Genomic DNA, 27,839 nt, shown 5'->3' on the forward strand with positions numbered 1-27,839 from the left:
AGAAACACACTTTATTAGAGATTTGACCGGCGTATCCTCTAAAATCATCTAATTTGTTCAATCTTAGGGAGGAGCGCCAAAAGAGGAGGGGGTGCCAACACTCTTATGGTACTGCATGGGCCGTCATCTAACTATGTAGGTATTTCAATGCAGTATTTGGGCCAATTTTTCGTTTTAACTAATATTTACTAATTTGATTCCTTGTTGTAGTATGTCCTTGGAAAGAATCTTGAGAACCTCTGTTGTTGGCTGGAGGTCATGAAAGTGGTAATAACAGACTCAACTGAGACTAGGTATGCCTATTTCTGATTCCCTCCACCTTTTCATCCCACCATATCCAACTGATTCTTTTATTTAGTTACACAATTTTTTGTTACTAGGCAGATTGCTTGTAGTAGCAACGATGATTATGATAACGATAGAAATTTGAATAAACTGCAATACTTTACAGTGGACATTTAATTATTATCGTGCACCTTGTTAATCTCCAAAAAGTAATAAAAACTTTAAATAATTTTCAATTGTCGAAAATTATCTCAATAAATGTTTTTCAGAGATCCTTAGTTTACGTGAGGGAAAACATTGACAATGTCCTATAAAGGTAAACAGAAAAGAAAACAGTCATCTTTGGATCATTTGGACTCTGGTGAGTTCGCATTCTTTTGGGTACAAAGAATACCGCAAGATCATAAAATTGAGCATATAGTACTATCCATCTTGAACACTCAATGAAACAAGAAATTTCAATGAAACAAGAAATTTAATTTTAGCACATTTTACAGAATAAAAAGATGTTAAACAATTCATAAAATATAATGCCCATTTGGTGTATGACTTTTTGTCCTTGACTGCTAGTTTGGTTTAGAAGGACAGGTAACTAACGGGGCAAGGAATGCGCGTGCCTGAAAGCTTTTGCACACACAGAAACGCTAGTTCAGTTAGGTTTTTAGAGACAAGGCTCATATTAGGACTAGAAGAAATGTGTTAGTAGATATTAGGGGTTCTGTTTATAGTTGTTACTATAGGTTGCAGTCTTGTTGTGAAAAAAAGTCTACACTAAAACATACTTTAGTTTATATTGTATAGTTCAAGGATATAAAATGCAGCTTCAAGGTGGATATTGGAGAGCTTGCGAAAGATTATGGCCTTTGTATCAATGGTTATAACTTGATCTCTACGTCTTCCATCACTATCCTGGGTCAACGCCTGGGATTGGTGTCTCTATGTGGAGATAGGCCTAGATGGGTCTAGATTGGGTTTTAGTGTAGTTCCTGATGTGAAATCCTAGGAGGTTACCCAAAAAGATTTTCCCTTTCTAGTCTTTCTGACTGTTCCACAAATTTGATGATGTGGTTGAGTTTACTGTTGATCATTTCCTCCATTGTAAGAAGGGGTTTACCAAATATCCTCATTCTGAGTGTCATCAGCTGGATATATATTCACAGAGGAAGTGCTGGGAAGTTTCTGTTTCCCCTGGGCAGTGTTTGCAGTCTTGCGTCTCACATTATTTGCCACAATCTGGAAGTAAGCTAGTGGGCTTTGACCTGACAGAAGCCATGTTAGCCATCTGATGTGAGTTCCTGAAATATTAAGATTCCTGTATTTGTATTTGTTGAAAAACAATTATCACTGACTGCAACCTGTTTGTATTTTTTGAGGTGGAATTTGAAGAGATACTCCCTGATGGTATTGTTGATGATGCCTTCCGGTAGTGGGAGGAACGGTTCCGGTCCTATGGGGATACTGCTGGATCCATCCCTTGCGAGTTCGTCAGCCAGTTCATTACCATATACTCCGTGTACCTGAGAGGTACCTAGTGTGTTAAGGGGGCAATAATTTCGGCTACGAACGATATTTTTCCACGGGATCAAAAGCATCTGATAGATTATTACTCCCCTCTATTAGAAACAACTAAAAAGTCGATTTTGAGAAAATCCCCCCTACCCCTTAAGTTGGTCAGCGATGTCCAGCACTAGTCTGGAGCTAATGCTAGTGCTGTTAAAGTGTTAAGCGTTTTGAGTGAGGCCTGGGAATCTGAGAATAGGTTAATGGTTGATGGTGTTCCTATGTTATCATTGATCCAGGTACTCTGACTCTGGTGTTCCTGTGTTCCTTTAATGACACAGAATCCCGCTCCTGTGATACCACCAGCTTTCGAGCTGTCTGTGAAGATCTGCCAGGTGTTGGGTATGATACCCGTATGATAGCTTCAATTATATAGCTAATGGCATATATTTGTCCTGAATAATTACCTTGAAACGTCAGTCCAGGATGGTAGCCTTGGGGATACTGTCCCAAAGGACGCAACCTGTTTAAGTTATGTTAGCTAGCATTTTCTCAGCGTTATGGGCGTGAGATTTGCAATTTCCTCGCTGGTTGTAATTGTACTGTTTATTCCATATTCCTTGTAGTTTAAGTCTCAGAGCAGACTTAATTGCTATTGATTTGAGTTTAAAGCTGATAGGATGGATTCTCGCTAGAATTTCCAGGTTAGGAGTGGGAGTACTTTTCAGTCCTCTAGTGATCATAAGACCCGCAGAACCTATTACAGTGTCAGTCGTCAGGGAGGGCACTGTCTGAGTAGTGACATAATAACAGGGAAATCATTCGTTCACTACTTTAGACTATTGAGTACACAGAATTGCTTGAGAATAAACACATACATGTGTGATGAGTCAGTACACAGTGTCTGATCGAGTCCTTGGCCTTGGCCTCCGTTTGGGCCGAGGATCGACGTTTTGCCTCGGTTAAAGGGTAGCTAAATAATAGCCCAATAACAGTTTTAAGTGCGTTGTTAAGAGATTAAACGCATTGTTACAGCTTCAACTCACTAAGGCGGTTATTCTCGTAACAATGTGTTCATTTGCAGTGATTTAATAGCCTTACTTACACTATGATGTACTCGTCCTTTTCCGGTAGAGAAATAAACGCTCTTGAAATCAGTTTAAAGAGTCTGGCAAATGCTGACGTAATTTGGGGGGTCGCTTAATGCTGACAGTTCCTGATGAAGGGGGTAAAATTTGCTAAAAACTTGCTGACGTAATATAATGCGAACACTCCCTTATTGGAAGAGACTTATCGTGTTACAAATCTTAAACAATAATCTCAGAATGTGTGACGTGTGTTTTCTGTCTGTAAATCTGTCTGTGTGTGTGTAATATCCAAGCGGCTTAATCAAGAAAACGGAAACAGTTACGGGGCTGGTTTTTTCGGTATAGTGCCGACAAAACTATGAGGGAGCCAAATGGTAAAGGGTTTCTAAATCTAATCGGTGGTAAGTGGTTTAATTGATGGCTTTGTACCACAAATGTTACGTAAAATGGCTTGAGCAGCTTAATCAAGAAAATGGTAAGAGTTACGGGGCTTGCTCTCTCTCCCATTACTGCATATTATGTAGCGTCTATATATATTATATCATAATCACTTTCATACGAATATATACGTAATGCATGTTTTCAAATATGCGGGTGTGGTGCAGAGTAAATAAGGGTTAATTTATATTGGTTATTGTTTAAGATACTATTTTTTAAGGATACTATTGGATAGTGAGGGCACTCCGAATAGAATTGCTCGCCTAATCCGGGTTTTGACTCAGCGGGTAATTACTCCTACCCTTTTTAACTGCGGCAGTGAAATCCCGTGTTACACTAGTTAATTCTATAATATGTACGATCTTCATTGAAGTAGTCAGTAAAACAAGGACATGATACTATGTGTGGGGACTACGGACATATCATAATATATAACTAGTTTAGATTGCATCATCCCATCGCATCAGAAAACTGTTACATAAAATAAAACGGTATATATTTTTATTATTTAATGCTAATATTTCATTAACGATATGCCAGGATGGCCGAGTGGTCTAAGGCGTCAGGCTAGGCTATGATAGGCTCATAAACCTTAGCTAACCCTGACTCAACGCATGTTGTCAGCTGTTGTGCGTGGGTTCAAATCCCACTCCTGGCTTATCTTTTTTAAATCATGATACTTTATGGACACGTTCATTGAAGTTTGAGGATATTTGTAAACAAAGAAAATAGCGTTTATATTATAACCGCTCGATCCGTGCCAATGTTGTATCATAATTGTTAGATTTACATAATCTATTTCATAGAAGATATGCCAGGATGGCCGAGTGGTTAAGGCGTCAGATTGCGATGGGCTCATAAACCTGAATCCATTTCTGATACACGCATGTGTGCGTGGGTTCAAATCCCACTCCTGGCTTTCTTTTTTAAATCGTGATACTTTATGGACACGTTCACTGAAGTTTGAGGATATTGGTAAACAAAGAAAATAGCGTTTATATTATAACCGCTCGATTCGTGCCACTGTTGTATCGTAATTGTTAGATTTACATAATCTACTATATCTTAGACCAAGGAATGCTATAATTGGGCAGCTATAGTTAACAAAGTCACAAAAATGTGACATTTTAACCATTATAGTGCCTAACAATAACACATTTTCTTTCTCAGCAGTGCATATGAAAGTATGGCCTATGGGTCACGTGGCTAATGTACAGAACTTCTGAACATGCTAGATTAATAGATACTAAAATTAAGCCATATCTTCTGGCATATCTTCAATGGCATTTCTTCAATGAAATATTAGCCGTTATATACCGTTTTCTTTGATGTAACAGTTTTCTCATGGGATGATGCAATCTAAACTAGTTATATATTATGATCTCGGCTTCTAAAGGACTGTTTGATGTAACAGTTTTCTCATGGGATGATGCAATCTAAACTAGTTATATATTATGATCTCGGCTTCTAAAGGACTTAGAGACTTGAATTTTCGCTTAAAATAACCGCAATAGCCTTATTTATATACAAGTTATGAAGCAATATTTAAGGTATCAAGTGCTTAGTTTTAAAGATATTCACGAAATACTTTTTTTTGGCTCATTGCAGCCTGAATCACCGAATTATTTTTATATCTCGAGCTAGAAAGGTCGTAGATACTTTTCTGATATCGAAAAATTTTCGCAATGCGCAGATTTATATAAGACTTATGGATCATGATATGCTCTAAAAGGATTATTTGTAGAGATATTGGCAATCATCGGTAATTTTGGGTACACGCAATACAAATTTGGTAATTCGTTTTGACTTTGTCTTTTTGTTGCACATTTTCACGTTACAATTTTCAAGATGCGGTTTGTGGCTATCGATATGGCTTTATATGCTATTTTATGGTTTTGATACAATCCTTCAGCACCTGACATAGACAATAGGGGTCACAAACCCTGAAATGTCAGGAATTGGGAAGTGGCCGAAATAAATATTTGATAATTACTTGGACTCGTGACTCACATACATCTTTTCGATGGTTAGTGAGACATCTTAAACCAGTATTGAACGTGGAGTAAAACTAGTAACTGAATTTAATGTGAAAATGGGCCTACCTACTTTACTATAATTTCGTTTTGTTATAATACAGGATGGCCGAGTGGTTTAAGGCGTCAGATTAAGATGGGCTCATAAACCCAATATCTAATCCTGATACAACGTATGTTGTACGTGGGTTCGAATCCCACTCCTGAGATACTTTTTTAATTGTGACACTATAAGCTTCTCATTTAGAATTAGTATGTAATGGCTTTGTAATACTATGACGGCATTGCTTTGAATTTGAATTTCTGATGATATTGATTTTCACTTTCAGTGCTATGTAACCTGGCAGTAACGTTGTAAAGGACTTTGAGGGGGTCTGTAGTCCCCCCGCTTAGTATGTTTGTGTTTCACTGATTTGTAAACTGAAGACGTAAATACTGTATACCCACATTTTAGTGAAATTAATCTGAACTTAAGCATAGTAGCTGAACGTTATGTGAACATGAGATTAAAATCATATTTGTATGGTCTTAACCAAGGGAGCAACTTCCGGTGGAGTATACACCCTAAGTTCAAAGTTGTCGTACTTTTTAGCTTTGAAATTTGTATTGCAGCACTGTTCTGCTACTATGGAGTACACAAAGTTACTCAAAAATATACCTTGAATAATATGCTATTTACAATAAGGTGAGCGGACCGAATCCCTACCGGTAATCAAGAAGATATTTATAGTACCCTACAGCGGCCTTAGTTGGGATTCTTTTACAGCATGGTTGCCGGTTGGATTATGGCTTATGTTAAACAATAAACATGGTTAAACGTAAATGCGAAGACAAATCCGTTTTCGATGAGATGCTAAATTAGCATTTTGTAATTTATTGCTGTGTTAAAATCAACAGCCATGAGTTAATTAGGTGTTATTAAAACAAAATTTGTTTTTAAAGTAACCAAACCTGAAGACTTGGTAATTCACTAGGTTTGTTTCGCTAAAATGACACATTAATTGGCGATTCCTTTAAAATGATTAATAGCGTATTTCCTCATTATATATCCGAACCCGTATACTTATATTCTACTTTCTTGCTGCCTTCAGGAAAGAGTAGGGTAAAATCGGAAAATAAAAATTTGCCACGGGTGGGATTTGAACCCACGCCCACATACATGGACCAGAACAGCGTAGCGGTTTGGCCCGCCGTAAGCCGTCTGGCGCCTTAGACCACTCGGCCACCGTGACTTACAATAAATGACATATATCAGCATAATAAATAGCATAAATATAACGTTGACTTAATTTACCTATCTTTCCTCCCTCCACCCTCGCCCCGTATCACATTACAAGCGAGGTTGTATGTTATGTAGAATGTCTTATCATGTTACATTAATTACGCTTATAAAATCTTTTGTTTCAGAGATAAAATCATTTTCGGAATACCTTGCCAAAGGAGAAGAAATAAAGTTGCGGTACTGTGACTCACAAGAAAACCGTCCGATTATGTTACCTCCTGCTCCCAAACAGAGTTATATCGATTGTTATCCAGATTTAGATTCAGATTTCGACATCTTTGCAAGCGATAAGCATAAACAGTCTTGCTATGAGACGGAGGTTCTCGTTTACAGAGCCTTAGAGCAGTTGGATGATAACATTATTGTTCTACATAATTTCGAGTACAGTCACCACCAGTATAGAATATGTGATAAGAGCCATATCAGGAAAGACTGCAGTCAATGTAAAGGTAAGGGAGGTAACGCCAGCAATATAGCAGAATGCGACTTTATTGTGATGGGGAAGAACTATTTTATTATAATAGAGGTGAAGAGCATGCATCAGGACCACTCTAAAATTCCTGATAATGAAGTTACTCGTACGTATAAAAGCAATAAGAACACATATAAGGCATGGCGTATAGCACAAAAACAGATACAGCGTACAAAATGCTTGATTGACGGTATCATCGAACAATTTTTCGAAGGAAAAGATAGAGAAAAAGTTAAAATAGTGGGTATTTCTGCTTTTCCTAGCACACCACGTCTATTTCTTCAGACGGAAGGAATTACTCTGTGCAAAGAAGATTTTAAAGATTTCGGAGAGTGGTGGCAGACACATATACTTGATTTGATAACCAGCAATTATGTTCATGACGATTATGTTCATGACGATTTTCACAGCAAAATGGAGAAAGCTAAAGCGATACTACTTGCAATATGGTGTACTGATAAGAACCAGTGTGATGAATTGAAGTGTAGTTTAGGACACAGTATAATGGCCATTGACGAGGATCTGAGACGAGGAATGATTACTTATGCCAGTTACAAAAACCGTTCCAGGAATCCTAGTGTTATAGAAGCTCCTGACATTATTAGTAACTTTGTCGGGATAAAATACTTAACAGCAGAACAATTTAAAGTTTTAAATTCAGACCAGAATCTTCTCTTCATTAACGGACCTGCAGGTTCGGGTAAAACTGTTATTATGTTAGGGAAGATCCTTCAGTTGGCCCTAAATGACAAAGAAAACAAAGTTGTGCTAGTAACTAACATTGGATGGAACAGTTACACAACATTGTATGAAAGTACTTTCAAAAAAGCTGGTTTATTATATAAAGTGGTAGACTGGGATTTCAAGATAGATGAGTTATTGGATAAGACCTCGATTAGCAGGATAGTTATACTGAAAGCAGACTTTATAACCTGTCGTAAACTCCTGCCACGTATTCTGGATTATCTGAAATTGAGTAATGCTCACGTATTTATAGACGATTGTCAAGGAGTAGTTTATCGCAACATTTACTCGGTTGGTAATCTACTAGAATGCTTTAAACAATTATCTGAGATGAAGCATGTCTGGATAACATGTGATTTAACTCAGACGACTCCGTATTCTGGGCAAGATCTAGGAAACAAATTAACTCAATCTTTCATACGAGATGTGGACCCTACAAACATTGTACCTTTAAGCCTTAACTTGAGGAATACTTGTGATGTAACTAATATTTTATCAATATTACGAGGGCTACATATAGCCTCTGATGAAGATTTAGATATTGTTTTACCTGTGCCGAAACCAGGTCATTTTATACACGGTACACGGACTGTAATACACGTTATTAGTGAGCTGATAATTGATAGAGAACACTTAGTTGTGACTATATTAAATAAAGAGCTTGATAAATTAACATTCGGCTCGGATTTTTCACTAGGATTTGAAATAGGGATAATATACAATGGTAGTTCTCGTGCCAGTTCTTCACAATGTATTGAAGAAACTATAGATAAACGATTTGATAGTAATTTGCAGCTTTCAGATAGTTCAAATTGTTATTCAGCTGAATGGCCGGCTGTTATTGTGATACACGATTTTGCACGTGACATATCTGCTCTTTACCTAGAAATTTCTAGAGCTAGAGTACACTGTGTTGTAATCTTATTCTCAACATTAATAGATATTTCTGAGCTTGACTTGTTGAGCGAGCTTAACAATTCAGCTAAAATAATTCGATATTAACAGCTTACAAGTTTTGAACCGAAGATATTCCTCCTATTTATATTGAACTCTCTCTCTATAAGATGCAGCAGAAGGCATTAACAAGACGTATGCAGCATGTATAATGCTGTATAATGAATGGAACTAAATTAGGTTTTTTTGTTCTTATTTAAGCTTTTTGACACCTCAACATTATTTTAAAGTGATTATTTAATCAGTGCAATAACATTGGCCCCTGCTACCCTCGCTACTGGGGGAAAGGGCACCTTAGCTTTGGGGCGGCATTTTTCCGAATTGTTGGTATTTTTAAAAGAAAAACGTCTGATTTGTGTATTATCCGGCCACTTGAACGTTCAGATACAAAATGCTTCCTGGGGGCGGCAAAAAAGAAGGGCTGACCTTTTTTCAGCAGGGGCGGCACATACAGTGTAGGTACGTTTCGCCACTGTATTTTAAATGACTTCAATGTAATTCTCATTCTGTCTATCATAATTTTAGATTTTCTTATTAAACCAGAATGCCCTTCTAAAATATATCATTTATGATTGTATCATAAGGAATTAGAATTTGAGATAACTTTTATTTTTCATTTTTAAGGATTTGAATAAAAATTGATGAGGAAATCTGAAAATACCAGATTGATAGCTGAAATCATATTTATTAACGCTTTTCATATACAAAGGTTACAACGAATTCCTCATGTTATGCATCCTGGGTTTGGACAGGATAGACCCGTTTAAGTTGTAACATATTTCCATCACTTTACATTACATAATTCTCAATAAATGTAATAGATTGGTAGTGTTGTAATTTGTTTGAGACGCGAAGAGTTGATGAATCCGGATTTTTGGAACATTTTTGGATCATGGGACAAAATTGCGACAAAAAAAGGACATGCATTTATTTGCCCTAACAAGCTCTGAATAGTGCCAAAAATAATTGTAAATGATGGATATAGTTGCAGGGGCCATCGAAAGTAGCATAACATTACCCAGGTTCATGGAATGAACGAAAATGAACAAAAATGAATATTCTCCTAAAAGTGCTCAGAACGGTTCAAAATTGGTCGGAAAGTGTTTATATTGGTTTTTGGACCACTCAAACCAAGTTTAGGAATCACTGCATGTCTAGAACTGATGAAACCAATGTTCCAATTTTGTCCCAATAAGGCTCCTGAGTATTCAGATTTTTAGAACAAGGGGACATCGAAGTATTGGATGTATTTGAGTTACGGATTGATCTACTGGACGCGAACGACTGACGACATTCTAATGGAGTGACATGACCCAGCACCGCGCGCGAACCGGCCTACGTACGTACAGCGCATGGTCGGTACAATACCGCGTACGTACGTAGGATACACGGATATAATACAACAAGGATACTAAAGTGATATCTTGTATTTAATATAAAATGTCTCATTAAATACGTTTATAAAATCATCTTACCTTGCCAAGTAAAGGGAGAAGAAATCAAAAAGCAGTACTGTGACTCACAAGAAAACCGTCCGATTATGCTACCTCGAGGTAGCATAATCGGACGGTTTGGGAGCATGAGGCCTCATGCTCCCAAACAGAGTTATATCGATTGTAATCAAGATCCACAAAACATCTTTTGCGACATCTTTAGCTTTGCAAGCGACAAGCATAAACAGTCTTTCTATGAGACGGAGGTACTCGTTTACAGAGCCTAAGAGCCTTAGAGCAGTTGGATGATTTAGTTTAGTGATAACATAATAGTGATTGATTGATTGATTGATTGATCAGTTCTACATAATTTCGAGTTCAGTCACCACCGGTATAGATATACTATACACCATAGAATATGGATGATGATTAAGCACTCTACACTCGACTGTCACGTGACTTTTTCAACCCGTTCTCTAGCTGGTCCTAAACGACTATTAGAAACCCTAACCCTATAATCTGATCCTAAGCCAATGTTTAACAAAAGCATATGCTGAAACACTAACCCTAACGAGAAATTAGACTAACTTCCTTAATATCCTTATACGGTCATACCACGTGATCGAGACAGTTTTCAAATATCTCGTCATTTTATCCATTTTAATCAAATATGTCATTGTCATGGGGGTGATTCGGAATCAGCGTCCAAAAATACATCGATTGAAGCATGAAGATGGTTTCAACTGTCTGGGGCCCTTATATTAAGAACAATCTCGAAGATCGACTGTAGAGAGATTTAGCGCGCTCGATAGGATATGTGATACTTTAGCATTTAGCCAGGTATACATTGTAGCGCGATGCACTACTGGGTCGCGCCGCGCATCAAATAATTCTTCTCGCAACCACGGTATATCGGCGAGATGCACCACTGTGCCTCACCGAGCTGCGAAGGATTGACATCGTGAATCAAGGTATACAAAGCTAAAGGTGTGCAGTGGCGTAACGAAGGGCCTCGCTGACGTGACCCCGCTGTGCGGGGGGGGGGGCGCCAAATAGTCATTTGAATGTGGGACAATTTCGAAAACTTAACTAAAGTACTCAACTAGCAAAACTTTGACGGATGTTACTCGTCTAAATTTCTTCGAAGTAGCGCGCGCCGCTTTCTTCTCGAAATGTTATGGCCCGATGGCAAGTGCTACGCGCGAAGTAGCTCGCGCCGGGCTAGATCATTAACAATGGTCAAGCAAAACTGCGCGCTTTGCTCTTGTAGGTTTACAACCTTCCAGGACGCGCGCCGAGTTGGACTCGTCGACGGTCCAATATATGGAACAGATATTTTACGAGTATCGCCCGTTAAGTTTTGCTCTAGATACACACTTTTTTAGAGATTTTACCGGCGTATCCTCTAAAATCACCTAATTTGTTCAACAGGCAACGTTACGCCACTTTAGGTGTGTAGCTGAAACGTCGACAACATTAACAATTAACGGGTGCGATACCAGATACGCGTAAAATATCTGTTCCATATATTCAATATTGGACCGTCGCGTCGACGAGTCCAACTCGGCGCGCGTCCTGGTAGGTTGTAAACCTAGATAGTACCTACAACGACAACATTTCGTTTATTACATTGACTTTGACATTTGAGTGCGGAGACTCTCACTCCACACTCCCAACATGATAAAATACACAATGAAATTTAATCAAAGAAACTGATATAATCTATCGGATTTTTAAGTTTATCTTTTACATTATTGAAAAAATGTCTCTAAAATGCTAAAACATTAAAAGTAAAACAGATATATTGACATTGTATCTTATGGCGTTTCACTTCCAGTTCCAATTGCAATGGGTTGACCCGGGATTTAATTTCAATTTACTATGTTAGTCTTTTTTCCCGTCTGAGTTAAGCCGTAGTCTAGTAGTAGTACATACATATTGCAATTGCAATATCAAATATTTATGTACTACGACTTACGTCTTACAGCCAGCCGCCAACAGCAAACAGGAAACGTTACGCCACTGAACACACACGGCCACGCATCGTGTGTCAAAGTCAGAGTACCTTATCGGACCTTATTGATCGGAACTTATTTGACCGGACATTAAATTAAATTATGAACGGACATTAAAATGAACGCTCGAACTTCGAAGGCATTCAAAACCATTAAAAATCCAAACCTTTTCATTTTCTGCTTGACCATTGTTAATGGTCTGGCCCGGCGCGCGCTACTTCGTAGCACTTGCCATCGGGCCATTTCGAGAAGAAAGCGGCGCGCGCTACTTCGAAGAAATGTAGACGAGTAACATCCGTCAAATTTTCTGCCCGTTAATTTAATATTTTATCAGATAATTTGTAAATTAATTTTTCATACTATGATTATGACTATGTTCATGAAAGGCAGTCGTTCAGCAGTAAAAAATGTCAAAATATCTGTAGATCAGTGTCTATGATTATAAAATTTGTGTAATAAACAATAAAACAACAGATATGAAATATGACCAGATTTGATGATCATATCGCACCGGTCATCTTCGTCAAACTCAAATGGGTTATCGTGCATTAAATTATTTAATAAATATGTAATAAATATTCCATGCTTAAAGCATCATATCAGTAATACCTGCTTTTTGAAAACAATTTTTTATTTGACCACCTCGGTCCTGCATTTCAGAATCAGTGTAAACTTTTAAGAGATGTGGAGGTAAATAATAACTCCGAAGAAGAAAGAAGTGAACGAGGAAGCCGAAGATCAAGAAATTTATCTACACGCCATAATGTGATACTTAGAATCTTGCTCTAACCAGAGCCCTCTCGCTTGCAGTAGCGCGCGACCGCGTCACGCAGTACCCGTACACACATGGCTATGTGAACTTAGAATCGAATATTTCAATTGTATAATAACTCGTTTTTCATTGATCTAATGATATAGTTTAGTCCGAATCCGATGATAGAATTAATTACAATTGACTGACATTTAAAAGTTGTAATATCCTAAACATGAGTTCGCAGTGGAATAATTTTGGAAAAAATCTCAACAGACTTAAACTTAGATGGACCTTAAACGGACGGACTTTATTTGAACGGACATTAAGATAAAGTTAAACGCTATGACCTCCAGCGTTCAATTAATGTCCGTTCAAATAAGGTCCGATAACTATAAGCTATACTAAATTCTTGAATTGATCTTTCGCTACGCCATACGCTGAAGAAAAATATTGCTCCTGTAGTTTTATAACCATGAACAACATCTGTAGATTGGAATACAATCTAGGTAGTAGGTAGTAGTGCAGGCTAAAAATAGAGTCAGGGAGTCAAAATTGAAAATCCCCCAGATTTTGTTCAAGATTTTTTCGTCTTACTTAGGGAAACCCGAAAGACATCCACATAAAAGTTGGCAGCGTTCCAAGTAACAACCGCCACAAGGACCAGGATTTGCAGAAGATGCAAATAAAAGTAGGTGTAGGTAAGTACAGTTACCCCTGTCATCACCAAAACTATCCCAAATTGTACAATGAGAAATGAGATGAAGCTGGGGTTTGGGCCGAAGATGGCTTTTGTACTTTTCTTTGCCTTCAGGTACCGAAATGAGGTTATGATATTTTCCTTAGGCTTCAGTATTCCATACACCAACACCGTGTAGAAAATAGCATGAGCAGCCGAAAAAGCGAGGGGTGCGAGTATATTCCACTTGACATTCCACACAAGGAAGGTCTGGGGGAAGGCTGTGTGCCAGAACGTTGAGGCTTGCTCCGGGAACCATCTGATGCCGAACACCAACAACACTGGCGCACTGTGAATGTAGGTGGAGGTCATCTTATCCAGACTGTGGAACACGAGAGAGTTTCTGAAGGAGAAGGCCCCAGTGTAGAGCAGCCCGTTAGCAATACAGAACTGGAGGATAAACAACTCAGGATCTCCCGGGAAGAAGAGGAGGATGAGGAAGATTGCCAGGTTTCCAAAGTAGCAGTAATCCAGACAGAAATACTGCCACTGCTGTTGGGTGTAGGTGTACACCCGCCACGCTATCAGAGGTGGCATCGTTAGTACGTAGTACCAGGGTAGAAAAGCGTGTCCAGCTGACACGGCCCACACTTTGAAGAACTGGGCGAGGACTGAGGAGGCAAACTGTAGTTTCAGTTGTGTGGTCTCTGACGCAGAGAAAATTTTGGACATGAATTCAGACAGTGAGGCTAGTAGTCCCAAACCCTCCAGCTGTGAATCTGTCCACCCTGTAAATAAAACTTTATGTAAACGTCCCCAGCATTTGGAATTGGAATTATAAACTGTCAGTGTCAACATAAAACAATTATTCCACCTTTTAAAAGATATTGAACGGGATCCTCTGCTATTGCTAATAGTAATACAGACTTGCGCCAACCAAAACTCTAACGCAAATCGTTTAATCTGATTTGAACGTCTGAGCATGGTTAAAAATGACTTTTTAAACCGTTTTCCTCCTAAAAGTAATTTGTCCACTAACCGATATCCGAAAAGTGAAGCTCCTCTTCCTGTTCTTCGCAAATAAGATCATATCTCACGTTCTTAACAAATCCTGCCACGTCCTTCAAATACTCGTCCGTGTCGGAGTCACTGCAGTTGGAAATAAATCGCTGTGGTCTCAAACTTTCATCCTCTGAGATGTCCCCTGTGGGTGAAGTCCCGGGATCTTCGGACATCCTGATAGAAATAGAGGTTATATTCTAGGAAACAAGACCATGTGGCCTAAAAATACATCTATTTTCAGTGCAAAGAAGACCATTGATGATTGAAATAGAGTTATGAGTTAGCGGCTGCCCAAAACGTAGAGAAACTACAGTTCAATTTTATTTCTTTATTGTGTGGAGACACAGAATCAGCAGACTGAGCCCAAGGCTTGTGTCAAACAGACCAGTTCTCCACGGATCAGGCATCGGTGGCAAACTTTGGCAAGTTCTGCCGCAGAAACTCAGAAAGATCGATTTGTAATTGCAGACTCAGAGTGAAATGTCACTCTTGTTAAGGGCCGGGGGGGGGGGGGGGGGTTCAACCCCCTAAAAAGTTCGGTCACAGGCCCTAGTTTGGTGGTCAATTGCTATCTCCAAATCAAATTTCACAAAAAATCATAATCCCCCCTTAAATATGCTTTCCTCAGCAGGCACAGGTTGATAAGTATAAAGTATGAGGCACACTGTGTCAACAAAACAAATCCGTCAAAAACTGTACTTGGCACAGTCTGCCGTCACAAATCTGTGTAAAGTCCATACTCAATACTAATAGTAATAGATTTTACGATATAAGCTCACTGACGACGGATAATATTCAAACAGAAAGAACACTGGTTACTGGTGCAAACTTTGACTATAATTTTGAACATCTGTTCGTCACAATCTACAACTACAAGTACATAATATAGTATACAATCTTGATGAGCGAATTATCTGACGTTGACAGTTGAGTATGAAATATACATCGACAAGTCAGTATTGAAAGTAATTAGAGCTGCAGTCACCCTAAGATAATCCAAGGTAGAATCTTAAGATTAATGGTTATCATGAAAACGACGTATCTAAAGTCACAGAAGGATCGCCTCGAGATATGTTATTTTTATGTCTTCATTATCACCATTAATCTTATTGTACAATTTAGAATACACTAAAAATATAATGAGTGATTGTAACCGTTAAGATTGTCTCTTATTATGAGATCAGGTGCTCCTACATAAACATGGCTGGTTGTCATTAGTTTAATTTCAGGAACAAACGCTCAGCGCATCACATGATGATAATTTAACACAATATATCCATCATTGTAAGACATACACCTTGTTGCACTTCTGTCGTATACTATTAAAAGTTCATAATTACATTCCAAAGTTACTAAAGTACAAACATTTTAGATAAAATAAAGAAGCAACATACTACGGATAGCAGATACAAAACTAGATACAGGCGTCAATACAATCTCAATCTAAGTACACACGTCACACTACAGACTATACGACAAAATTTGTATTTGGCACGGTGCCAACACATTACACAATCCTGGCAGGAAAGATGTATCATGTATACAATCTATTTGTAGAGCAACGATATACCAACTGAAGGTACTCAACAGTTGGTCGGTTATTGTTATTAGGAGAGGCGGTAGCGGTTTGTGTGTAAGAACTTCCTTCGCAGAAAATATGCTGTGGTGAAAGTATATTCACTCCAGTTTCAGTTTTATAATCCATTAGTGCAGTTACTAATTAACACAATATATGGTTTACGGTAACAGCGTGAAATTACACTGTACACTCAACACTGCTATATTGAAATATTGAGGAAGTGTTGGTTAAATTTACTTTGTAATGAATATTTAACAAAAGCGCGTTAAGTGAACAACTAACAGTAGTTTTGTGTGTAGCCACCTAGCTGATAGTGATAATCGAATATTTCATATAAAAAAGGACTAATGAGGTACAGATGAGTGTAATAGAGTGAGTGTAACTGTAATATATATTATGGAATTATTATCGAATCATTACACGCTCGATACTGGATACGGTTGATTCACGATGTCAATCCTTCGCAGCTCGGTGAGGCACAGTGGTGCATCTCGCCGATCTACCGAAGCGAGAAGCATTATTTGATGCGCGCGCGACCCAGTAGTGCATCGCGCTACAATCACTACTCGTACCTAAACAATACACAAACACATATTACGTAATCATTTTTGGGCCATTTTTTACCCCCCCTCCCCCCTCGTAATCAGCTTTACACATAGCTATTGTATAAAAATTACACTAGCGTATTGCGTAATCATTTCGAAACCCCCCTCCCCCTTCGGCTCATTACGTAATATGTGATCAACGACCTCTAAAACTAAAAGGAAGCCTGACACACACTATACTATTTGACTATAATCTACAGAAAGTCACCAACAGTGAATTCATGCCAGTGTCTGATATGAGGATGCACGCTGGTGAACTATTAGTAAATTATTTAAGGTATTTATGCAAAATCAAAGATCTTCCGTTCAAAATTCTGGGAAATAAGTTTACAAATTAATAACTTAACATCATGTCATGAATAAATTCAATAACTGAAGAGGATTTGCACATCCTATAATATAATAATAAAGCTCGCCTACATATTTATATGTTCGACATAATTCCAGTGACCTACATGATTTGGGAACGAAAATATCAGAATTTTTTCCAAAAACTGCCAAATTTCGTACCCCAAATTAAATCATGGTATTTGCGGATTTTTTCATTTCCTTATTTAAATTTTACAAAAATGAAACCCAATATTTGAGAAAATTAAATGCATAGAGCTTCTCTGATCAGCTGTTTCATCTTGTATGTAAAAAATTTGAAATTTAGCGTCAACCTTACCTGGGGACCTCAGGCTATCATGTTCATAAAAATAAATAGAGATTATCCGGAATAAATAGAGATTCTATTCGGCGGAATGACAGGCTGAGCGCCGCCCAGTAATATAGGACTAGGGGACCGACTAGACGGTGTCTGTTATCTTCCACTATACTACCGAAATTTCACCGCCGTGGCCAATATAGTATACTAGTAGTAAATCATTTTAATTAAAGCAATTCATGGTCGAACATTGGAGGACTTCGCCGCTTCGACGCGCCGCGCAAACTAGCATTCTGCTTCGCAGAGCAACGATCTCGATATATGGATTGACATCGTCAATCAAGGTCGAACACTACCCAGAAAAACCTTATCTGTTCCCGGCTGGGGCCTATCTCAGATAGTAAAACAGATAGACTTCCGGTTTTCAACAAAATGTTCGTCTCGTTGCTCGTAAATTAAAATTTCACTCCCCAGAAGCACAATTTGGGACAACATAGGATTTGAGGTATTTCAAAAAGTCTTATTTCGAACCAAATAAAAGCTCGCAACTTTAACTTTGCGGATGCGTGTCCTCTGATTGGCCGAATTGTGTCACGTACGCGTACAGCGTGGTCAATGGAATGTGCCGAGCGTGCTTATAGTTATATCACAATGCTGGCAAGCATGACCGTGCCTCTTATATTCACAATACTATTTACCCCCTTTACTATTTACCCCCTTTACTATTTACCCCCTTTACTTTTATAACCCTTTATTATTTTTCGGGCATTAAGACTCATCGAAAGTAGTTCAGCAGGTATATTTAAGTTCAAATCATTCTAATTCAATGTTAAAGATGACAGGAACAAGAAATAGTTATGTGGAGGTTTTTAAGAAATTTGCGCAAAATACGCGCCAGCATGTTATACGAAATTCGGTAAAAAACCCAAAATTGCCATATTCAGGTGCCTTAAAAACCATGTTAAAATTGAGTTAGAGATCTGAAACTTTGCAGGGCGTCTAGACGTTGACCAAATCGACTGTAAAATAAATTTCGTGTTTCAGGAGTATCGGGAAATGGGGTTTCTGGAACCCCTGTTTTACGATAGATTGTCGTGATACATATAATTATATTCAGGGATAGACGCTTTGCCAGTCAAATGTAGTCAATTGTAGCCTGAATTTAAGTGTCCGGAGATTCAAAAGTATAAAAGATACAGCAATTTCCGACCACAGGTCTTAAAGATAATTGTTTACACTTCAGTTTCAATTATATCAAAAAATAATTTAACGTCATCATCACCACTTGATGACGTCATCAAATTAAGTGTTTTTAAAACTTGATTTTTGACAAAATAACAACTTTTCAAACTGATTTTACACCATTAAGGAGTAATTTTATTCAAAATCTGAGGACATTTTCCTATTAGATAATTGTTCAAGCATTCTGAAAATCTACCGGAAAGTTTCCCTACTTTGCTCCTTCATAAAGATATTTGCCATTGAAGTTAGTGCTTTTTTGAAGAATTATTTTATAAAAACGTCAATTTTGCGATTTAGTATTCTCTGGTGTTGGGCTATCCCTTGGGTTGTGGAGCTCAGTTCTGCTTCCTATAGGTATAAATTGTGTATTAGTCTAGTTTTAAAGTTAAAAATCTAAAAGTTGCACACGTGGGGACACGCCCAAATTGATTAAAAATTGCTAAAATCACTGAAAATTGCTGTTTTTACCATTTTCTGTAAACGTTGGTGTGCCGTTGTGATTACAGTTCTTCTTGAAATACTTTGAAACTTTGCATGCTTATCAAACTATATATAAAACACCAACACGCAAAAATTTACGGCGATTCAATATTGGATGCGCACGCAACGTCCGCTCATAGTTTGCACGTGCGAAAGGTGATAATTTTGCTCATTCGTGATTTCGATTAAATTCTGCTTTACCACGACAGTTCAATGTCATTATATATAAATTTAATGCCAACTTGAATGAGTATAAAGTGGCAAATTCAGTCAGTGATCGACCGATATGCTTACCCAAACACAAGGAAATGTTTTCAAAGGAAAAATTTCGAAATCGTTGAAACTTCCTCCTTATTAATGAAGATATCAGTTTATATTTCGACTTTATAAAGTACCCTGACATTAATCAAAAAGCGATGATATTTGACCAAAACCCATAATCATGGGTAGAGTGGACCGCTGCCAGTGTCTCTCTTTCCCAAACAAAAGGAAATGATATTAATTTGATTGACCGTTCTCAAATGCAAAATGATACCGAGAATGAAATCGGTCGCTCGCTTTTCCCATTCATTCACGGCTTACGAATTGTAATAAGTTTCGATTGATTACATCAATCAGATGCTGTAAAAATCTCTTTGGGTTGCGTTCGGGTCGATACCTAGTATTTCGGGGTAAGGGTGGTAGTTATTACTTATTGAATTAGCTGAAGTTTATTGAATCTTTTTTGCCGAGTACAGCTGCCTTTGGGTAGTTCTTCTTAATCTATTACAATTGTAAATGAATGGGAAAAGCGAGCGACCGATTTCATTCTCGGTATCATTTTGCATTTGAGAACGGTCAATCAAATTAATATCATTTCCTTTTGTTTGGGAAAGAGAGACACTGGCAGCGGTCCACTCTACCCATGATTATGGGTTTTGGTCAAATATCAAATTCAATATGTAATAAGCGCCATGAGTTGGCACAAAACTTTTTGTCTCTGATTAATTTTTTGATAAATTTGATACCAAAAATTGCCTCTAAGTGTGAATAATGCAAATTCACCGTAATTTTGAATTTAATTTCACCAAATTAATCGAAATCTGAGGAAAAAATTCGGTGCCAACTCATGGCGCTTATTACATAAGACTAATATTGAATATATTCATGTTGCGCGCGAGCTCAAGAAATGCGGCCGCTTTTCTTTTGTGGATGGCCGCTCAATTTCCCGATCCGTGATGGCGTACTTTATCATATTCCATACAACCTGGGGACCCCAGGCTTTATATTACTGTTTATAAGCATGCAACATTGCTGGACCCCAGAATCCACACAAGGTCACCGGTTTGACTGATTTTTTCACTATTGTAAATTTGAAGGAATGAGTAATCGCACGAACATCATCATCCCTCTTACCTCTTATCTCTGGATATGAAGTCATTTAGGTAAGAACTACGATCTCTTGTAGCATGGGATAACTGCAAAATCAAAAAAATAAAAGACGATTATTCGACGGAATTTAAATTTCAAATAAACTTAGATGGTTAAATTTACACATCAGCGACAGAAAACAAACAAAATACACAAATCCTTGTCCGGCCAATTTTTTTGACATAAAGATACCTTGCCAGCAAAAAAAATTAAATTCGGGAACTGTTATAATATTTTTACACAAATCTATTCCATTAATAAATAAGGTTAACTTATCAATTGTACACATAATATGACGACAAAACGGACTAAATAATAGATTAAAAATGGCAATGGTCACATAAAGTGACATTAACTTTAATTTTAATATCATTTTAATATTTTTAACTTTCAAGTTCGCAAACAATAAAGCATCCACTAATGCTGACTTCAGTTTAAATAGCAATCAATCATTATTTAGCTTACAAATACGATACTTTCGCTTACTCTAGTTCTAAATTCTGTCTAGGAATGACAGTACAAATAAAATAGGAAAAACTTTAAACATCATAATAAAATGATTGCGTTGTAAACCCAACTTAAACATCTTCTTACCTACTCTAACAATGAAGGTTGATTATTAATCATTTTTATGACAGATTCTAACTATGTAAACAAGTTAGTAATCGTTAGATCGTAGACAATAAACAAGGACACAATCAAAATGATTGTTCTGATATTCTCAAATTTGAGTCATATCAAATTACGCTCAGGTGCATATTTTTAAATATTTCTATATTTAATGTCAAAGTGAATCAACGGTGGAAGGGGGTCAATTTCAATGGCAGCTTAAAACCGTTTTAATGATTAATGGCACCTATAAAATCTGCCATCAATGCGGGGTAAGAATAAATAATAGGTAATCAAATCAGCAATTTATTAATCATGTCATTAATTTACTGACGAAGTATATTTAATATTATAAGCTTTCAATAAAAATTATGTTTAAACAAGAAGAATAGGAGTCGTGGGACTAACCCTAAAAATAATCAGAAACACATTCAATCATTCAAATATAAGTCATCATCCTCATAAACTGCGGCAAAATTTTCGATCACATATTAATAATAATAATTTAGATTTAAACTATAAACTAGCTGCAATCATTAGGTGCCTCTTCCAGTGTGGCTTCCTGGTTGATATCACATCTTCTGTACTTCGAAGAGTTTTATCGTTGTTTCACACCAGATGGGTGGCGCTGTGTTCCTGTAGATAATGTTGATTATATAACGTTTAGAGGGACTTTAATTTTAGAGGGGGGCCGGGGGGGGGGGGGGGGGGGGGGGTAAATTAGGTTTAACACTGTACTTACAAGAATTTAAAAATATTTTATAATTCGTTGTTCGTAAAGTGAGGGTAAAAAAAACATCAATTTGATAAACTGAAAAACCGAACATAGGAAAAAAGAACGAAACGTAAGAAAAGGGCTTGAAACAAATTAAAAAGCAAGTAATAAGTTTTACCTAAGGAAGACCAGTCCCCACATGTATCGTCTAAACCACACTGAGGTAGCAGCGTTCGGCTGAAATAACAATCAGTAAATCTGAATCAGTGTTACCATGGTAACCACCAGTTTGGGTGGATAGATGAATACCCGACAGTGATTAACCATTTTCTACAGCCAGGACAAAATACCTAACAAAATACCTAACAAAATACCTGACAAAGTACAAGACAAAGTACCTGACAAAGTACCTGACAAAGTACGTTATAAAGTACCTGACAAAGTACCTGACAAAGTACCTGACAAAGTACAAGACAAAGTACCTGACAAAGTACCTGACAAAGTACGTTATAAAGTACCTGACAAAGTACGTTATAAAGTACCTGACAAAGTACAAGACAAAGTACCTGATATTTTCTCATGAGTATGGGGTGGGGTACGGGAAGTAGGCCGACTAGTGTGCCGTTCTGGAGGAATGTTATTATCTCACTCTCGTCCGTTAGGTTCTTATCTATACAGATCTTCTCCACCTGCAGAATGTGGTTATTAACTTGAAATTAATCGTCGTTATTCGACTTTTGTTCAGGAGCGTATCATAGAAACATACATGTTACCATAGAAAACCATTCAGTTTTCAGAACTTCGGATGGCAAAGCGTGTTATTTTTGAAACACAATTATTTATTACATTTCCTCTCTTCAATTAACAATCACAGAATTTGGCTTTTTCTAATAACTCAGTGGGCCCAGACATGATATAGAGAAACAATATTTAGAAGACCTGTGAAATAGTTACTAACTTGGTTACTAAGTGGTTACTAAGTAGTTATTAACTTGGTTACTAAGTGGTTACTAAGTAGTTACTTACTTGGGGAACTAAGACCTGTAGAAGTCTCATTATTGTCTGTAAAGGAAGTTTCTTTCTCCACGACGCAACCTGAAACCAAATATTCAGTCTTTCTGATAAAGTGTGCCCGAAAATATAAGGTCATCGTCAATTGTCAAATATAGAAAGATTATATTTGATTTTTTCCATTCACACTTTTTTTCGTAAAAAAGTAATAGTGAAAGGTTACGAATGGACGTTTTTGCAGAAAAACGTGGATTTTGGAGAACGAGGTAGATGGATTTAAAAATGTCGTGTTCCTTCGGTCCGTTATCATGACAACTAGCCGCGCGCAGTGCAGCGCGCGAGTATTGGTTGTGGAGATGTGATGTATATAGCTAGCCTGTGATAATGAATGCGCGGCGCGAGTGTATTTTAATGTATACTATGTAATGTATAGTATTAGGTAATAAGCCCAATTTGTACGTGGCACGCGTAGTGTACTGATGTGTATCAATATAATTATTATGAAGTGAGCTGATTAGAGCTTATAGTTATAGTGAATGGAAATCTAGCGTCCGCCAAAACGAAACAACGGGCGCAATTCTTGTTCAGAAATCAACCCTCAGTCATTTGTGAAAAATCACAAAATGACTTCTTGACTATTAGAAATTTCGTCAGAATTTCTGCCAATCTCCGCTAGATCCAAGCGTGTTGGAAATTCCAGTATTTTGTAATTTGCTCGCGTCCTCATGAACAACTTTAATTAAATAAGACAATAATAAATACAACATAACATGTATCGTCACTATTTACACTAAATTGAGTTGCATATGTCAACCGGTCAGACTTGTGATGGTTAGTAACCGATCCATCTAGCTGGCTGTCAAGCGGCAGAACGCGAACCGAACCGAAATTTAGTAGTGAGTTAGGCGGTCTCTCAAACTTGAAGTCTGTGGTTGCAGCTTGCAAGTAAAAATTAATTTTTCCACGAAAATGCAGCTTAACTAGTTTAGCTGACAGCTGACTTATTGAGTGTAACTGTTAAAACGAAAATTTGCCTAATGTACGAAAATAACTAAACTGAGTTAAATATGTGAATCAGTGACTTACTTGATAATAATTTCATTAAATTTTGATCGTTTGAACTGCTGAACTAGTTATATTTTTCGTAAAAAATTATTAAATGTAACTGCAAGCTCTGCAAGCTCTGCAACCACAGACTTCAAGTTTGAGAGACCGCTTAACTCAACAGTAAGTTTCGATCCGTTTGTGTTCTGCCGCTTGACAGCCAGCTTGATGACAGCCGATTGACAGCCAGCTAGATGACAGCCGCTTGACAGCCAGCTAGATGACAGCCGCTTGACAGCCAGCTAGATGACAGCAGCTTGACAGCCAGCTAGATGACAGCCGCTTGACAGCCAGCTAGATGACAGCAGCTTGACAGCCAGCTAGATGACAGCCGCTTGACAGCCAGCTAGATGACAGCCGCTTGACAGCCAGCTAGATGACAGCAGCTTGACAGCCAGCTAGATGACAGCAGCTTGACAGCCAGCTAGATGACAGCAGCTTGACAGCCAGCTAGATGACAGCCGCTTGACAGCCAGCTAGATGGATATTGGATCGTCACTAACCTCACCATCACAAGGCTGACCTTTTGAAACGCAATTCAGTGTAAATACTGAAAACTTACATAATATGTGTATGTCAGTGATATGATTAATATCACTGATATTTTTATGTCATACATAATGTCATACATAATGTGTAATTGGCAATTGTCGTATTTAATTGAAATTGTTCATGGAGACACGAGCAAATTACGAAAAACTAACATTTTCAAAACGCTTGGTTCTAGTGGAGATTGACCAAAATTCTGACGAAATATTTTATACTCATTTTGTTAATAATATACATCAGAACGGTCTATGTAAGGCTGGTTAGCGAGAAATGGTGAATTTTGTTGACTGAAGTTACACAACGTTTAAACGTCCTACAGCTCCAACTGGATTGACTTGTTACGAAGAGTGGGCTCACTTGGATAATCAAAGTGAGTTTTGCTATACGTGCAAAACTAGAGAGTAACTGAATAGCGAAATTCTTAATATTAATAATCATTAATCATCATGTGGAAATTTTAGCTAGCAGTAATTCCTGAGTCTCAGTTGCATATTTCGTCCTATGGTATAACACAATTCACCAATTATTTTTAAGCACTATATGAACTACCAGGAACCCGTCTAAGATACTGGCCAGGGCGTGGTTTGATTATTTTTAAGAAGGAAAAAGGAATTCCGGTCATTTCTAAGTTCTTTTATCTTCTTATTTTGTAATTGTATACATTTGTCGGTGCAGTTTTTTCTGCTCATTTTGGGTTAAATTGATTACCTTTCTTAGATTCAATATTAAATTGCAGTTAAATTGTAGCTAAAGCTGCCAAATTGTAAATTTTTAACAGTGTTAAAATTTTAAAATGAAAATTAGGCATTACCCGGAAAATCGGTTAAGATAAGGAGGACATTTTTAGATAACATTGTTCATGAACTAATTTTTTCTGCACGATGTATTTAATCAAAAGTAAGGACTTTTGTCAAATTTAAGAGTGCTCCATTTTACCAATTTATAAGAATTTCACATGAAACGAACTTAAATCACGATTCTAAATTGTGTGTGCAATAGCATTACACATACGCGCTGACCTTAACATACCCACAATTTTGGCCAGGATCAATATTTTGAGGTAAAGAGCATCTGATGGCAAAATTTGACATCATGTCATAAGTTATGTCACATTTTGTGTCGGATGATACGATTTGAGATCAGTATTCCATCATCATGGGATATGAGCCGATCAAATTGAATAGTTAACGAATATATGACATCTAACTTAGGACTGCAAATACATTATCTTTCGCCGCGATTTTGCCTACTTTGGCTTGTCCTGGCGCCGCGATTTTTGACCTAAATAAGCGCGATTTTCTTTTGTCCTTGCAGTCCTATATCATAATTCATAATATATGTAATTAACCCATAATGTTTAAGCAACATATAAATGTCACCCTATTCTATAAAATATAATTCACCCATTCTTTAGAGGGTTGCCACTCGTCATTACTGAACATTTGTTGTTCAGCCTCCTGGTCTGTTCGCTTCCTGCTAGGTTTGGAAACTGTGGTCGGATCCTCTGGGAGGTTGCTCAGTTGGTGGAACACGTGCCTTTTACGTATTATGCTGTACATCAGGTGAGCGTTTCCTGGGAGAGGTGTTTTTTTTGTTAGGATTTTAGGGGTTAGGGAAGGGGAGTGCACTTTGGATTTTATTTGATTTTATTAGACCTGATCAATTTTTCTTCTTTATTTAGAAAGTAAAAACGCTTTACCATGATATTTGGATTGACATAAGAGGGACACAAGAGAACATACACGTTTTTTGTCAAATTATGTATCTACTACATTTTCTTTTAAAATTTAAACGTCCCATTCTTGATGTCATATCAATTTAAACTGTCTACGGCAAATTATTTCGACGGTTATTTACCTCTTAAACCATTTACGACTAAGACCGTGAGGACTGATAAATACCAATATAAATAAAAATTTAACAGCATAATATCTGATCTTTTTTTATAGTATTTGAGTTCCACCGTTATTTGATTGCAACACAATCCTCCCCATAACACATAATAGTCTATTTGTGTCCTGCATTGTGAATACATCCTTTCACAATACTCAAAGGTGTTGTGTTGCAGACACCATCTAATATCCATCTCAACAGTAACCTGGAAACAAAATACTAAGATTTGCTCGATCCCACAAGTCCATTTCGCAGTACCTCAGGTGACGAGACATTTTCCCAAGCATTTACAAGCGACACAGCCACCGTCTCATTATTAACAATACCCTCCTCATTTTCACTAAACCTTGATTTATTGTCCACAGGGGCCACTGTCGCAAAACCAGCGAGGATGGTATCAAGATGGCTAAAACAACTGGCAATACTGGCGAACAGACTGGCAGTAGTTCGGAGACAAGGCCTGGTTATCTTCTCCTCGACACACTTCCGGAAACTGGTGATGGATGCCTTGTAGATGAAGAAGTTGACAGCCGAGTTGAGCAGGGTCAAGAGACAGGAGATAAGGTAGAAGTAGTTGTACATAAAACTAGAGACGGGGGACTGACTGTCGTCATACTCCACCAGCATTCTTCTCTGATCTGTTCCGTTGTTCATCGTCGGAGAGGGCAGTTCAAACCGACTGTCACTTACAATAAACACATTGTACACAAAGGACACCGAAAAGGGAAAGTGTGACAGGTAATGGGCGATGGCGATTGTGATGGCAGTAACTATACTTTGAATTTGAAGAGAGTTCCTGTTGTGTATTTTAGCCTGTTCGTGCGCTATGTAAAGCAGCCAGGCAGTTGAGATCATAATCAGAACCCCGGGTATCCCCATACTGAAGACGATAGCCACCAATCTGAACCATCTCAGACTCTCAGACTTCGTCACGAACATGCAGCTCCTAATGCGGTGGTCAAAGTAGATGGTATCCCCGTTAAACCCCATGGAGATGAAGACAGTTAGAACGGACAAGGCCCAGGGGAGGCTAGCCACAAAGTGAGCAAACCTTCCTCTCCATACCTGACACCTTAACGGAAACTGGACAATAACCAACTTGCAGAGATTTAGAACACAGACCAACAGTAGACTGGAAGTGATAAACAGTCCCAAGGCACAGCACGATACCATACAAAGCAGATCCACAGATCCACTGTCACCCATCAGAGTGAATACCAACATGGGCCCGATCCCAAACACTGCCAGGCACAAGTCCGA

At 37.8% G+C, this 27,839-nt stretch overlaps 3 protein-coding genes and 1 non-coding gene across 4 annotated transcripts in view; 2 read left to right on the plus strand and 2 right to left on the minus strand.

The window, feature by feature from the left end:
* The first annotated feature begins 208 nt into the window (after positions 1 to 208).
* LOC134816381 (uncharacterized) lies at positions 209 to 9,597 on the plus strand. The gene is made up of 3 exons (XM_063825206.1): positions 209 to 293; positions 555 to 646; positions 6,752 to 9,597. The coding sequence occupies exons 2-3, from the start codon at positions 589 to 591 to the stop codon at positions 8,842 to 8,844; spliced, it is 2,151 nt and encodes a 716-aa protein (XP_063681276.1). The 5' UTR covers positions 209 to 293; positions 555 to 588; the 3' UTR covers positions 8,845 to 9,597.
* Trnar-gcg (transfer RNA arginine (anticodon GCG)) lies at positions 4,125 to 4,230 on the plus strand. The gene is made up of 2 exons: positions 4,125 to 4,161; positions 4,185 to 4,230. It is a non-coding gene; the product is annotated as a tRNA-Arg (tRNA).
* Positions 9,598 to 13,202: 3,605 nt separating the features above from the next.
* On the minus strand, positions 13,203 to 14,909 carry LOC134817201 (uncharacterized). Its single transcript, XM_063826340.1, has 2 exons — positions 14,714 to 14,909; positions 13,203 to 14,462 (listed from the first exon to the last, which is right to left on the minus strand). The coding sequence occupies exons 1-2, from the start codon at positions 14,907 to 14,909 to the stop codon at positions 13,573 to 13,575; spliced, it is 1,086 nt and encodes a 361-aa protein (XP_063682410.1). The 3' UTR covers positions 13,203 to 13,572.
* A 5,822-nt stretch (positions 14,910 to 20,731) lies between these two features.
* The window catches only part of LOC134816333 (protein HID1-like), a 58,479-nt gene continuing 51,371 nt past the window's right edge, over positions 20,732 to 27,839 (minus strand). The window contains exons 15-19 of the mRNA XM_063825131.1: positions 26,090 to 26,259; positions 23,049 to 23,117; positions 22,589 to 22,711; positions 22,201 to 22,259; positions 20,732 to 21,943 (exon numbers count right to left, since the gene is read on the minus strand). Coding sequence (XP_063681201.1) covers positions 21,880 to 21,943; positions 22,201 to 22,259; positions 22,589 to 22,711; positions 23,049 to 23,117; positions 26,090 to 26,259 — 485 coding nt within the window. The 3' untranslated portion in view covers positions 20,732 to 21,879. The remainder of the gene's footprint in view (positions 21,944 to 22,200; positions 22,260 to 22,588; positions 22,712 to 23,048; positions 23,118 to 26,089; positions 26,260 to 27,839) is intronic.

Source organism: Bolinopsis microptera, chromosome 6 (assembly GCF_026151205.1).
Source record: "Bolinopsis microptera isolate Bmic1 chromosome 6, MBARI_Bmic_1.0, whole genome shotgun sequence".
Taxonomy (NCBI): domain Eukaryota; kingdom Metazoa; phylum Ctenophora; class Tentaculata; order Lobata; family Bolinopsidae; genus Bolinopsis; species Bolinopsis microptera.

What these genes read in the sequence shown, in the direction of transcription:
- LOC134816381 (XM_063825206.1), top strand. Translation starts at nt 589, where the DNA reads ATGTCCTATAAAGGTAAACAGAAAAGAAAACAGTCATCTTTGGATCAT. An exon ending in TTTGGATCATTTGGACTCTG is followed by an intron (nt 647 to 6,751) that starts GTGAGTTCGCAT and finishes CTTTTGTTTCAG; the next exon opens with AGATAAAATCATTTTCGGAA.
- LOC134817201 (XM_063826340.1), bottom strand. Translation starts at nt 14,909, where the DNA reads ATGTCCGAAGATCCCGGGACTTCACCCACAGGGGACATCTCAGAGGAT. An exon ending in GCTTCACTTTTCGGATATCG is followed by an intron (nt 14,463 to 14,713) that starts GTTAGTGGACAA and finishes TTTTATTTACAG; the next exon opens with GGTGGACAGATTCACAGCTG.